At 47.2% G+C, this 13509-nt stretch overlaps 1 protein-coding gene across 4 annotated transcripts in view; it reads right to left on the bottom strand.

Annotated features, from left to right (window-relative positions):
- Nucleotides 1-6: 6 nt before the first annotated feature.
- Nucleotides 7-13509, bottom strand: part of TMOD1 (tropomodulin 1) — a 36186-nt gene continuing 22683 nt past the window's right edge. For 3 of the 4 annotated variants that reach the window (XM_082074381.1, XM_082074379.1, XM_082074380.1), the window contains exons 5-10: nucleotides 10883-10972; nucleotides 10269-10399; nucleotides 8587-8694; nucleotides 6977-7120; nucleotides 6117-6261; nucleotides 7-3733 (exon numbers count right to left, since the gene is read on the bottom strand). In XM_082074381.1, the coding sequence (XP_081930507.1) occupies nucleotides 3669-3733; nucleotides 6117-6261; nucleotides 6977-7120; nucleotides 8587-8694; nucleotides 10269-10399; nucleotides 10883-10972 (683 nt within the window). In that variant the 3' untranslated portion in view covers nucleotides 7-3668. Of the gene's footprint in view, nucleotides 3734-4472; nucleotides 4533-6116; nucleotides 6262-6976; nucleotides 7121-8586; nucleotides 8695-10268; nucleotides 10400-10882; nucleotides 10973-13509 lie in introns of all 4 variants that reach the window. The other variant, XM_082074382.1, reaches the window with a different exon arrangement.

Genomic DNA, 13509 nt, shown 5'->3' on the forward strand with positions numbered 1-13509 from the left:
TGGAGTGTCTTTGAATTTGAAGGGATCCACAGCCTATGAGCTTCAAAATACTTCTCTGCCTGATGCTTTGTGTGCCTGATGCTGTAGAATGTAAAGAAAGGTTTTATTAATAGTGTAGAAGATGTGTCTTAACAGAAGAATGTCTTTGAAACTTACTGTCACTCTTGGTACTAAATAGGCATTCAGAAATCAAAGTAACTTACTGGTTTGTTGGGGATTTTTACTGGCAACTACTTTTAAAAGCAAGAAAATGGTTTACTCAGGTTTCTGCAGTTGCTTAATGACAGGGCAATGTTAGTTTCATATAGATTGTAACTTTCTCCCCCAGTGCTGTGAATTCAGCAGGGCCTCGTTGTTGGCTTGACTAGCAACTTAATGACATGGGCATTGGTTCATTAAAGCCATGGCAAGCTTTCTTCTTACTTGCAGTATCTATCGCTACTGTGAAATCAAGAGTTCAGCACTTGTCTTTATGACCATTCCTCTCATGACTCAAAGCTTCAAAGCTTATGGATGTCTCCTTTGGGAATCTTTCTAGGACGGTATTTAACAGTTAATCTGTGCACAATCCATACTGGAGAAGAAACTGGAAAATTCCCATCAGTAGACATCTTCAGTAGAAGTGGAAGCAGTACCCCTGGCATCTTGCCTCCCGGGCTTTGCTGGCCAGTTAACCTCCGTGCTTTTGAGGACTGGAATATTTCTGGAAAAACCTGCAAGGTCTACTTGGAGGCCTGGTCTAGAGCACTCATGGGAGTGCCTCAACTTGCACAGTACGCTCTCTCTTTCCTTCATATATTAGGCTAAAAAGAACACATTTTTATAATTGAGTATATCAGCAAGTCTGGAACACTGTAACCTATTTGGAAGGCTGTTTCTATATCACTTATCAGTACAGACTGGCAACAACTATATTTTATATGTAAACTTCTGAAACTCCTATGATGATAAATAACCTTAGTGCTTCCATCATAATTTTTGAAGTACTGCACAAATACACTTCACCTGTATATTGGAGGTGCTTAGTTCTGCAGAGGTAAATGCTGAGACCTGGCTAGCTGTCTGCCACGTGGCAGACCTGGCTAGAAGCTATTACAGTGCTGGGAGCTCCTGGCAGCTGGAGATTCTACCTCAAAGGCAGCGGGGCACCACAGGGCCTGTCCTGGTCCTTGCTGTGCTAAGGCAAGGGAGCTGAAGGGTTTGAGAGGTACAATGGAGGCATATACAGCCAGGTTTCCCGTGCTGCAGAGAGGAGAGAGAGGTAAGAGGCATCTTTAGCCTTCCTCTCGCAAGTTATCCCATAAGCAGCGCCTGTCTCCTGGCTTCTGGACTAGTTTTTGTCAGATTAATACAAATAAGGCTTTGCCATGTGAAATGCTGTGTGCTGGGATCCAGGCAGGTCAGTGGTGATGCCTGAGAGGAGGAGACGGTGTGTCAGCTCCAGGAGAGGCGAGAGTTAAACAGGATCGGCTGTGAGTGCCAGGTGCTGCAGTCAACAGATGACTTTTTCCCCTTTTCCTGGAGAGCCGCTGCGACAAACAGTGATCCATTTTCTCCTAAATACCACCATTTTGTAGCTCCACTGCTGCACAGCTTGATGCCTCCCAGAAAGCCCGATGCCTCCCAGCACAGCCTGTCTCTGCTGCACAGCTCTCAGCTCTCCAGAGCATCCTTCAGCAAAGCAGCTATATAAGGATCAGCAGAGAAACCTGAAGAGATCCTGCCAGCTTAATGTATGTGTGGGCTGCATGGTTACTTTGGATGCTGCTACAGTAAAACAGGACAACATTCTCGCCCTTTTTTTTGTATTTCAGGGCTATTTTTTTTCATTCAGGAAAAAATGCTGTTGTAGTATCCATGGTAGTGCTCCCTGCTCTGCAGATGCGTCTCCTTACGTGTCTGGGTTTCTCAGGGCCATCACAGGATTTCCCAGGATGACATTAAAAGTTACGTTCTTCTGAAGCAAATGGAATAGCTGAGGCTGTATCACACACCTTGGAGTGCACGGCTCAGCTGAAATGCTGTGGCTCTGATTTAGGTGACCATTCAGAAGCCTGTGCAGTACATATGGCAGAAAGAGGCTGTCTGCCAGTTTCTTCCTTTTTTTTTTTCTTTAAATATGTTTTCAAGTATTTTTCTTCTGTACTCTTTTCATCTTCTTATATGGAGCTTGCAGGGTGGGGGGAAGAAGCTATAGTGAAGCATTTGATTTGACACCACTGATGCATTTATTAAGATTTGAAGAGCAACAAATATGTTTCCTACAGTGCTGAAAGTACAGTGTTTCCCTGCTCTGTTGGTCAGAGCTACATCATGGGTGGTATTTGCACAGCAGCTCTGAAGAAATGTGTGGGACTTTTGCTGGAATATGTGTAAAACTCTGCAAAACTTCACTCTTAACAGAAGTGTACAGACATTTCTAGCAAGTGAAAACCTTTTCTAGGACATGTTGTCATCAGACCAAGAATGAGGCTTCAGTACAGCGATGCTTCTGCCAGGAGGCTCTTCCTACCAAGCAGCATCCCACCCACATTAACAGCAGGAGTTTTGGGTGGGAAAGGGCCCGGTCCAATCCACTGCACACCAGGGAGCTGCGAAAGCCTGAGGGGAGTTCCTCCCAGGCTATGTGACGGGTAGGAGGCCCACAAAATCCGTCAGACTGTATGCGGTGTAAGTTCAGCTTTAGGGGTATCTTACCGAACAGCTTTTCTAGGGGACAGCATTTGTTGTTGTGTTTATGCAGACATTAGGGGTGGCAGTAAAAGAAACAATCCCTAGCAGAACAAATGTAATTAATAGGCATGGCCATCTACACAAACCGGTAAAGAGGGAGAATTTTACTTGCATCAAACCGATGTCTCGGCACATGGTTTTAACATCAGGAGACTGAAGGGAGTGGGGATTAGAAGAGAGGGCTCAGGTTTGCTTATTAGTTATGCCATCTCTGTGGGGTAAGGATTTGCATCACAGCTCTAGAAGTGACTGCTGTCTTCAGACATGCACAGGATAGAAGGATATTAACCCATTCTAAACAGCTCAATTTTTGAGACTTTTATAATTGGTGGCCTTAAGTTCCATTTAATCAGGGGGTGTAGATCAGTTTTTTCTAGAAGCACAGGGATGCATTTGAAACAGCATCTCCAACTAATTCACTGAGCAAATGTCAGTAAAAAGTTGTAATTGACAATTCTTGAAATCAGCCATGTTTCCAGGTAGTAGAAGTGCTTGTTAAACTAGTTACTCCTCTGTAGTTACTTGAGATCAATTTGGGAAAAAAAAATAAAGTATTTTTTTAATACTTCTATCATTTGTGTGGAACAGTTGTATCTTTCACTCATGCATAACACATCCTAACTGTAAGAAACACCGTGCAGGAATTTTATAGAAAAATTAGGTCCCAGGTTAATTGTCACTTTTACACTGGGATGTACTCTAAACTGAGATTGCATAAAATTGGCAGCTTGCTGCTGGCTTGAATAGTTACCAGTTCTACAGAAAACATCAACAGTCCTACTGGATAAAATCTTCAACTACAGCCGCTAGTTAATTTAAACTCTTAGTGCATAAAACAGAAGCGAGGCACCACAAATACTCTGTCAAGGCACTTATCCCCTTTAGATTTCCACAGTGCAGCACGGATCACCAGGAATGACCTCCACAGCCAGGAACTACACTCCAGTTCTGCACTTGGGAAAAATAGGCCCGTTCAGCTCGGCAAGTCTTCTCTTCCTCACTGAAAAAGAAGAGGAAGAGGAGTCAGTCACAGCAAGGGGAAGGTGCGGATGGTAGGTTGGGCTTACCCACTGTGGAAAGGAGTGGAGAGATGGACTTTCTGCCAGGAAAGGAACAGGACAGCGTCAGCTTCTCAGTTGCCACTTTAAGCAGCAGGCACAGCATTGCACAGTTCAAAATTGAGGAAGGTAGGATGAGGTTTCTCACGCATTTTTAAGGCCAGTAGCAACTTTCAGCCTTAACATACCTTATTCTACAGTCAATTGTATTTCTCACAGTTTGTTATCTGACTTTGGCCACAACATCTGATGTAAATATAGCAGGAGACAGATGCCACAGTTTTTCCTTCACTATATTTTTTCTCAATTGCTCATAATCTTAAGCCTTTAGTCTCCAACCCTCTGATCATGGTTAACATAGTCAGAGCAGTCTCATATCTATTCTTAAAGTTGATTTACAGCTCTGACAGCTACAGTTGTGACTTTTCAAGAAATGTGGGCAAGGAAAAAAAAGGGAAAAAAAAAAAAGAAAGGTAGAAAGAGGATGCAGAAGTTAGCTCACGAGGATGAATGTAAAAGCCTTCATAGCTGGTTCATATAGAGCATCACAGAGAACAGCAGCTATAGGGCCAAAACCAAGTTCTGGTAGCATCAGGTGATGGTGGTAGGCAAGAGCACCGGAGCAGAGCACAAGCAGAGAGCTATTGCTGACAGGAAAATAAAGTTTTTCTATACTTATACATTGTCCAGGTGTGCAGCTGAGACGCTATTGCCAGAGACCATCAGACCAATGAGTACGAGCTGCAAACAAGAACCAGAACAAAAAGTGCAGATCTTAATGGTCACAGAGGCAAAATGCACAACAGTCCCATAAAAGGAAGTTGTGAATTCCTCTCTTTAACAGCAGCAACAATTAAAACACTAGATTTGAGTCTTCCAGCAGATTACTTTGAATGCCAGGTGCTGTACGGTCATTAAAAACGTTGCTCTGTTCCAACGGACAGAACAGAGCAAGCCTTTCCTGGTACAGCTCTCTACTGACCAGGAATGCAGCCACAGGCAGAATAAATATGCAGTGAACCGTAGTGCTGAGTATTGTGTGTGTTCCCTGAAGAACTGGCGCATACCTCTGTGCTTGGCTGTGCTTCCTAGGAGCACGGTGCGGGCTGAACCAAGATTTTTTTAAATTTTCAAAACACAACGTATTTGTCATCTGTCTGAATATGGTAGCCACTTAAAACTGTTTTTTCATGTCTTTTAAACCTGAAGTTGATCCACAAAGGGACAGAAGACCCTGTCTGTGGTGAACCATGTGCACATTAAAATATGGGGTTCCAGTTTTCAACCATTTCTTCATGACTGGCATTTAGATGTTAGGTTATTCTTCAACCCCTGCTCGCTAACCCTTGCTTTGCAGATGTGTCAGGCAGAACCCAGCAGCGGGTTGGTGGGGGGTGTCCCTGGGAGCCTCTGAGTCTTGAAAACCACTCCCAAAGAAGCCATTCTCCCTAACATACCAAAAGGAGAAACCGCAGACTTTTACTTATTCCTCCCAGATAGATTGTCCACCACTGCAGAGAAGGAGCTGGTGCTGCTGTGTTTGTCACTGCCCTGTCTGTGCAGCAAGGAGCTGCTGAGCGCGGCGTGGCTGGTGTGCTGCGCTCAGCACGGCCCCGCTGGCCGCACGGCCAGTGCTCTGCAGCAGCCCGTAGCCACGCGATGGAAAGCCTCTGCCGCACCCACCCGCTGCAACGGCCGTTTGCAGACTTGCCCACGTTCTGCTTCACAAGCACTTCTGATCACTTCATTGAGAGTCTAAAGATAACTCAAAGCCATGTGGCTCGCCACCTCTCCCTAGAAACACTTTGCAGTTTATTTTGCTGAAGGGGATGGGCCCACTGCTGTCAAAGTTCAACTCTACCCCTTTTCATCTCCATATTAAAGTGGGAATGAAGCTGGAGGAAGACAAGCAGTTGGCAGGAATCACAAGTGCTGGCAGCTCACACTCCATGTGCCATATGCTGTATCACGTGCTGTACTGAAGCACGTTAGCAGCTCTTGCTCCTTCCCAACAAGACCCGCTGTTACTGCCAAAAACGCAGCCTCTGCTGGGAGTTTGAGCTGCCCCGTGTCTCCAGGTTTGCAGCACAACCCCTTGCCTGGCTGACAGCAGCTGCGTTAGGGAGCCAGGCACTGGAAGCTGCTTAGCTGCTTTCCTCCTTGAGGGGCAAGGAATCATCAGGCCCTTCAAGGACTCATTCCTCATAAAAGCACATCCACTGGAGCCTTCAGGTGAGCAGCTCTGCCCCTCTACCAGCAGGAACTGCCCGCAGGCAGAGGGAGGGACCTTCCCGCGCCCCCTGGCTTGCAGCCAGCCCGACTCACCTAGGTCATTGTTGTTCATCATGGCATTGGAGGCACGGAGCCGGGGACCTTGCTGAGTGAAATGGTACCCAAACTTCAGCAGGGAGGTGTTTTTTTCCAACATGTTAGCGATTTCCATTTCTACTTTGTTGCCCAAGGGCTGGCTCTTTTGCAAATAGAAAACAGAAAAGCAAGTTGGTCAGGTCAGAGGGTAACTGAGAGCAAGCACCTCGATCTGATATCTCCAGCCCTTCCCTCCTTCTTTGGACCTGTTGGTCCATTTGGTGTTTGTTACTCGGAGCTGGTGAAACAAACCTCTGGCTTGTTCTCGGTGCAGCTGAGCAGCATGCCCACAAGTCCTCTTCTTCAAAGAATTTATTTGTTGGACGGATTTGCAGCAAAGAGATGTCTGGAAAAACCACAACTCCCAGTCACCTGTCCCTGAGCTGCCCATAGCTCAGCTGCTTCAGTACTACCCCTGACTTTCTGGGGCAGCTAAACTTGCCACAGCATCTGTACCACTGCATGCTCTGGAGCTCTCCTTCTCCTGTGCATAGCAGCAAAAATTTCAGTTTTACTGAATACACATTACTATTTAAGTCCCTATGAAAGGTGGGAGCATGGCATGATACTGGAGAGGTGCCTCACTGCTCTCCAGGGCAGCACCGGGAACACAGAAGGCTGCTCACACTGCCACAGCCTTTGTTAATTCGTGTGGTAGTACCACACACTGTGCAGGAACTGCAGCAGAAACAAGGGGCTGAAACGTCTCCAAAGCAGCCTGGCAGGGCTGCCATCCCGCACCCTGACCAGCTACTCAGTTTCCTGCAACCAGGACACGTTCACTTGATCGGAGCTCCTGCTTGTGCACGCTCATTTACCTGGTTGTCAATGCGCAGCTCTACCAGCGATGTGTTGCTTTGGAGCGCTTCGACAACAGCCAAGATCCCCGACCCAGAAATGAAGTTTGATTCCACATTCAGGCTCTTCAGTGTGTTGTTGACCTTCAGCATTTCTGCCAGTGCCTGTGGGCAGAGGCGGGTGGGAAGAGCGGGCAGCAGAAAGGCAGGGCAGAGCAGCAGGGGTCCCACTCCGCTCGCCTCCGGAGGACACTGGGAGGACCCTGTGTGCCAACAGGTTTCACTGACACCAGATGGACGAGCTCTGCAAGGGGTTCCCCCCATTGCAGGGGATTCTTGAATGTGAGCATGCTGGAGGCCACAGCAAAACCTTGTTTGGAGAAACTCATAAGGCCACCCCAAATGGTGACAGTGCACACCTGTGGCTGCCCTGTGACAGCGTGACCTGTCCCTCTGCTAAATCCAGCATGGTGACGGCAGGGACGCTGGGCAGCGTCAGCCCTGCCTCCTGCCTGGCCAGCTCCCTGCCTGCACTGCTCCTTCTGCACAGGGCAAAGATGCCTCCAATCACAGCACACAGAGGGAGCTCGTCTGCCTTGAACAACAAAGGATTCTGCACATCCAAGATGTCCTCCCAAGTGGCGTCACAACCACATTAGTCACTTGTGCTTCCCTCAGTGGGTAAGAGCAGAAGTGGGCTGGCACAGTCCCAACCCCCCAGACTTGATCTAATGATCTCATTTCATAAGTAGCATGGAAGGACCCATCTACATCGTGAAACAGAAGGACCAGAAAGTGATGGCCAAGCACCAGGGTTGGCCTGCACCCACTCACATGGCACTTAGCTCCAGAGCTCCCCTAGCTCTGCTGTGCCCCATGGGCCCTCAAACAAGGCTTCTTCCCCAGTCCAGAGTGCCTGAAATAATGCAAGGGCTGTACTCACCCTCCAAAAAGGTTTTTTTAGCAGGAAACTGGAGTGCGCGTGTGTGTGGAGGTAGGTAGGGGTAGCCTGGGCGAAGGAGGGCAAAAATTGTTTGCAGTGGTGCTGGAGGACTGTGCAAAGATGCAGCCTGGAAGGCAGCATGAGGGTCAGGTGTAATAACTCAGCTTCCCTCTGCATCCCCACTGATATTTAAGACTGCTCACAGCAGCCAAAAAGACCCTTCATCACCCACAGAGGCCATGCATAAGAAATGCGGAGTCCTGCATCTGCACAGGTCTGTACAAAGAAATATATACGAGCCAGAGCAGATGTGTGCAATGGGGTGGATGGGTGGGCCCTGATGTAGGAGAAATTAAGAGAGACAAACTGCTTTTATGCAATGTCACTAGGAGTCAGTTCTTGTCTCCTGCTCCTTTCCCAGGAGATCCTTGAGGATGAACAGGAGACCGAATGGGATTAAAGAATTGTGCCCTGAAATCTCTGCAGCTGAAAAAGGAAGCAAGGGAACCAAAGCCTGTCCTGGCTGCCACTAGCGCTCCTGGAGCTGACACCTGCACCAAACACCAGAGGTGCAGAATGTGCCAAACATGACGTAAGGTGCAAAAGCAGTCAGTCCGTTACTCTGAAAATACCTTGCCCAAGAACAGCTCCTGTCACAACTTCATGTCAGTGAGTTGACAGTACTTACAAAAGCAACAGGATCATTGCTCCGTGTCCCAACTATACTGAACTTCTTCACGTAGGTGTTATTTTTCAGCGCTTCTGCAAAAGCTTTTAAAACTGGTATGGGAATATTCTGTAAAAAGAAATGCGGAAAACCTGTGTTATGCCATCATCCCTTTGAAGGAATACACAATGCATTTAAACAATACTTTAAATTTATTAGCATGGCCAAATCACCAAATGCACCAAAGTAACTTAGGACAGGGTCAATAAATGTTTTTACAAGTCCTCTTGCTATAATGGCTTGATCCTATTTCTCACTCCACTGATAGCTCACTGCGTTGATGTGAAGCTAAAATGTCTCTGGTATTTAATTTAATTACCCAGAAACTCAGCTCCTTACAAACGCAGGTGTTGTGGGGATGTATGTAATTAGGATCCACAAGCCTACAAAGCACTGCTGCAGCACTTTTTAATGTCAGCACGGAGCAACAATCACATCATGTTCAGGAAAATGTCCACCTACGGGGCCTGATCCAGAAAGACCTGAAACAACCTCCTTGTAGTAAAAACCACAGACACCTCTGACTGCTTTATACATCTTTCAGGCCAATGTTTGCCATGCTAGGTCTCAGCCCAGAAAATTAAATCCTTGCTGCTTATTCAGAGTTCCTACAAAATGAGTATTTTTCACTCATCAAGCACTTTAGATACCCTTTTCCGATGCACGAATTTTCACTTGTCTAAAATTTTAAGTGGCATCCTCAGCCTGGACTTCTTGCCACACCATTTGGATCCCAGTACGTGGAATCATCTGTAGTCAAAGCCATCTGCAGAGCTGTAACACAGAGCCCAGCAGCTCACCATATCCACTGCCCCTCCCCGGATCTCCAAACCGCATCCCAAAGTCTGGAGTCTGACACAAAAAACGTGCCTGCCTGTCAGCCCTCAGCCTGGTGTCCTCAAGGGACGTTCAAGGTCACTAGCCAGGATCAAATACAGGAAAGTAAAAGTATTTTTGTTACAGAGAGCTGCTGGTGGCATGGAACAAGTGTTTTTAATGTGCATGTGCAGTTTACCACTTTCTTGCTATTTAAATGTATCATCTTTCAACAGGCCCCACGGGATGTGAGTCCTGGAGTCAGGGACAACAGATGGAAACTGTATTTTTTAGTATGCATATGAGTCCCAGAGGGAACAAAAGACGTGGTGCTGTGTCCTGATTTGCTTCCTACAAGAAGTAAAGGAGTCCCACAGAGGGACAGGTGGGAGATGGACAGGGCTACCTGCAAGAAGAGAGATTTCTTTGTGTTTTCATGACAAGTGTCAGGATTAGGAAGGCTTTTCCCCCCAACCATTATATCCTTCTGAACACCCCCTTCACCAAATGCACCTGACTATACCATTAAAGCAACCTGGAACACCTTTAACTGCAGGCTGGAGACGGGTCTCCCAAACTACCCTCAACACAGCCCTGCTCTTCTAGGCATGTACAGGAGTTGTCCTGCTACCAATCCCACGCCATTGTTTCACAGCAGGTGACAACCCCTACTGCCCAGAAACAGTGATGGGAAGCACTGGTGTTTCTTGTCTGGCTACATGCAGTCTTACAGTACACTGTGCAGCAAAACAGTCTTGGTCTCTGCCTTCTGTGTATCAAATGTTTGGTCCTGTTATTAAGAGAGAAAAGTAGAAAGGAGCAAATACCATAATATTGTTAAGGTTGACTTCCTCAAGGTCAGGGTCATTGCTTTGTATTCGTTTCAGTGTTTCCTCCACATCTGTTGAGTTCGGTTCCTCATCTGGAACTGGTTTGTACTGCGTGGGCTTAATCACACCTACAAGTGAAAAGCAAGACATGTGAAACCAAAAGCACTCTGAGCAGCAGCACGTTCTTCTTTGGGCGAGTTTCTCCTCTTCCAGAAGCCATGTTGGGAGAGGGAAGTGTGACCTGACAAACAGACACAAGTTGAAAGACCCAACAAGCACCCGGCAGCTCCACTGATGCCCACGTGCATCCAGAAGCGCTGCCTGGCAGTGGGGACAACCAGCACAGGACAGCTGGTGCCTGCTGCAACATGCTGTCAGGGTCCAAAACCTGGTGGTGGAGGGCACGCCGCCTGCATGGGGCTGTTCCGCAGGCTGTGACAGCTCCCGGGCGGTGCTGGGGCAGTGGCTGAAACCACAATGGCTTGCACAGGACAAGGATGCACCAGAGATGTCCCCAGCAACCACAGGCTGCTCCCACAGTCACAGCTCCAACATTCCCAGTTTGCGTTTGCTAGCAGCTTCAAAGTTCGCCAGCCCTCTAAATCACTTACTGTTGAGCCCTTCTTTGTTCACAATGGTGCTGCTCCCCAGTGCCTCATAGTACTGCTGGTTACTCATCAAGGTGTGCATGCCAAGGATGGCTACAGAAACAGAAAAGGAGAACAAGGCTTGAGTTATTGCAGACTCCAAAGACAGGAAAAGACGCATACATGCCATGCTGCCCGGGGTGGGGGTCCACAGCGCAATACTTTTCCCTGTGCAAGTGCAGAACAACATATAAAGGTGGGACCGAGCCCCCCGGCCATCATAAATTCACAAGGCTCAGATGTGCTCCCTTGTTTATTCCAATGTAGCAAGTTTCCTTACAGAAGAGGAACATGATCTTGCAGACAGCAAACAAAAAGCCAAGGCTTCCCAGTAGCCAACTTGATTCAACATCACACAAAAACAGTGAGGGGAATACAATAAATGACAAAAAATGGCCATTGGTGGGATTTTATCTAAGGGGTCCAGTCCAACAGAAGCCTGCACATCCTCACCGCCCTTGCTCACATGCGCAGGTGCCACACACTGTGACCATCCAGCTCTGAGATGAGCTGTGCCCCACGCAGAACCAAACCGACCCCTCAGGCAGCAGCAGAGGAGGTGACAGTCACTCAAAGCGTGGCAGCGCACACCATGTTTCTCCTCAATGACAAGCAGGGGTGGTGGTGGTAGGCTTTGAATTGATCTTTGTAGCCTTGGAAGTGGACATTGTGCTCTGCTGGCTTGGTTGAAACGCACAAGGTGGTGGTATGAACAAAATTCAAAGACTGTAAGAGCCCCAAACCCAAACTTCTGCCAATTTGTGTTTTTCAGGCTCAGGACTGCAAAACCAATATGCAAATGCACATTGAAATGTGCCCAGGGGACGCTGCTGGCATTCTTGCCAGCTGCAAACAAGCAGTGGGAACCCAATGGCTTAGAAATATTTGGGCAAAGATTCCATTTATAAAAATAACCCTGCTACTCACAGAAAGTCCATGTTTGAAAGGAAACTGTTTTTTTAATAATCTTTTCTTTTTTTCTCTTTTAATAACTACACCACTTTCTACAGAAAAATGCAGACATAAATACTTGTCATAAACAGACCCATGTGAACAAATCTTGATCTCCAGATGGGCACAGTGGTTAAAATAAACAAAGGGCAAATCTCTCTCTAAAATTCAAGTATGCTACCACACAGACACTTTGCTGTTCCATAAGCTGTTCCTCCTCATGCTTTGCGGCACCAGTTTGTCACCATTTGCTTGGTGCTTTGGCCAAGAGGTCTGGGAGTTGCAGGAGAAGGCTGTCCCTGAGGCCCATCACATGAATGGCACCTCTTGCACTGGCAGATCACCATGACACCAGGTCTGGGCTGCACGGGCAGGACAACGTGCACCAAAAGGTGTCAACAAACACCACCATTCACCTCCCCACACCCCCAGCGCATCCCTGCTTGGACTGCACAGAGCCAAGCAGTCTCCATCTGAAAACATGAGTAATGTTGGGGCACTTCTAGTTTTCTCATTTGTATTTTAGCTGGCCCTTTCCTCTGTCATCTACTCAGAGCTGAAGTTTTCCCGAGCGCAATACAGCTCGGAAAAGTCATTTGCAGGCTCAGCATTTTGGGGACATACATACACCCCAAACACAGCTTCCTCTGACAATGAAATCTCTCCACCAGCCACAACTGTGAATATCTGGGCTGCAGACAGAGGGAAGGACCTGCTGTGATGACCACATGGTGTTTTGGGGGACTAGAGTTTGTGCTGGTAGACAAGAGGGATCCGCTGTTGCTAAGTCTGATGCTTACTGTACATGATCCAAAGGAAGTCAAGCAATGAAATAATCCCATTTCTGCCTCCCCCAGCTGACCAATGGCCCTTTGAGGACTTGTTGGGAGCCACCTACAAAAGCCACCCTGCTGGCCTTGCCAAGGAAGGGATTCAACACACTATGGCTGACAACGAGCTCTGCTAAATAGGCAGGAGCTCTTTCACAGCCTTAGCAAACTTGCAAAAGCAACACTGCCGCTGTCAATATTGAGATTTCAGCACAGTTTGTATCACATCATTTCTCCTGCTGCCACTTCAAGTGTATTCTCCCAACAATCGCAGAACAAGCTGCCTGGAACAGCACTTCTCTGTGAAAATGACTGCTGCACAGATCTGGAGCTTAAAAAGGCAGATTTTATGGGATAGAGCTTTACAGGACTCTAGGAGTACACTAAAAAAGCAAAAGCCAGAGATGCAATGTTTGGCCAGGGTCCATATGTTGGAAGCCTTAATGCAGAAACACATTTCTAAGCCAGAATATGATATTGCTATGTACAAGATGTCTATCTGGTGCCATTATTCTATGGGCTATCTTACAGGCTTCTGGCATGGGGAGATAGGGAGTATGCTAGCGAGTATGGAAGTGTGAAGGAGACAGAACTGAAGAAACAGCCAACAGCACTGAAATATTCATCGACTGCTAGACCAGCTCGTGAGCTCAGTAAAGCTCCCTGTGCACACCAACCTGCTTCTCGGCCGTCATGAGGTACACCAGCCTTTTAGTGATGGATTCCCACACCTCTGCACTAACACTAAACCGACTGACCGCAGAAACAGAAATGAAAACACAGCTTTAAAATGTGTTGGAAAAGCTCTTT

The sequence above is a fragment of the Streptopelia decaocto genome, assembly GCF_964273445.1.
Source record: "Streptopelia decaocto genome assembly, chromosome: Z".
NCBI classification, from domain to species: domain Eukaryota; kingdom Metazoa; phylum Chordata; class Aves; order Columbiformes; family Columbidae; genus Streptopelia; species Streptopelia decaocto.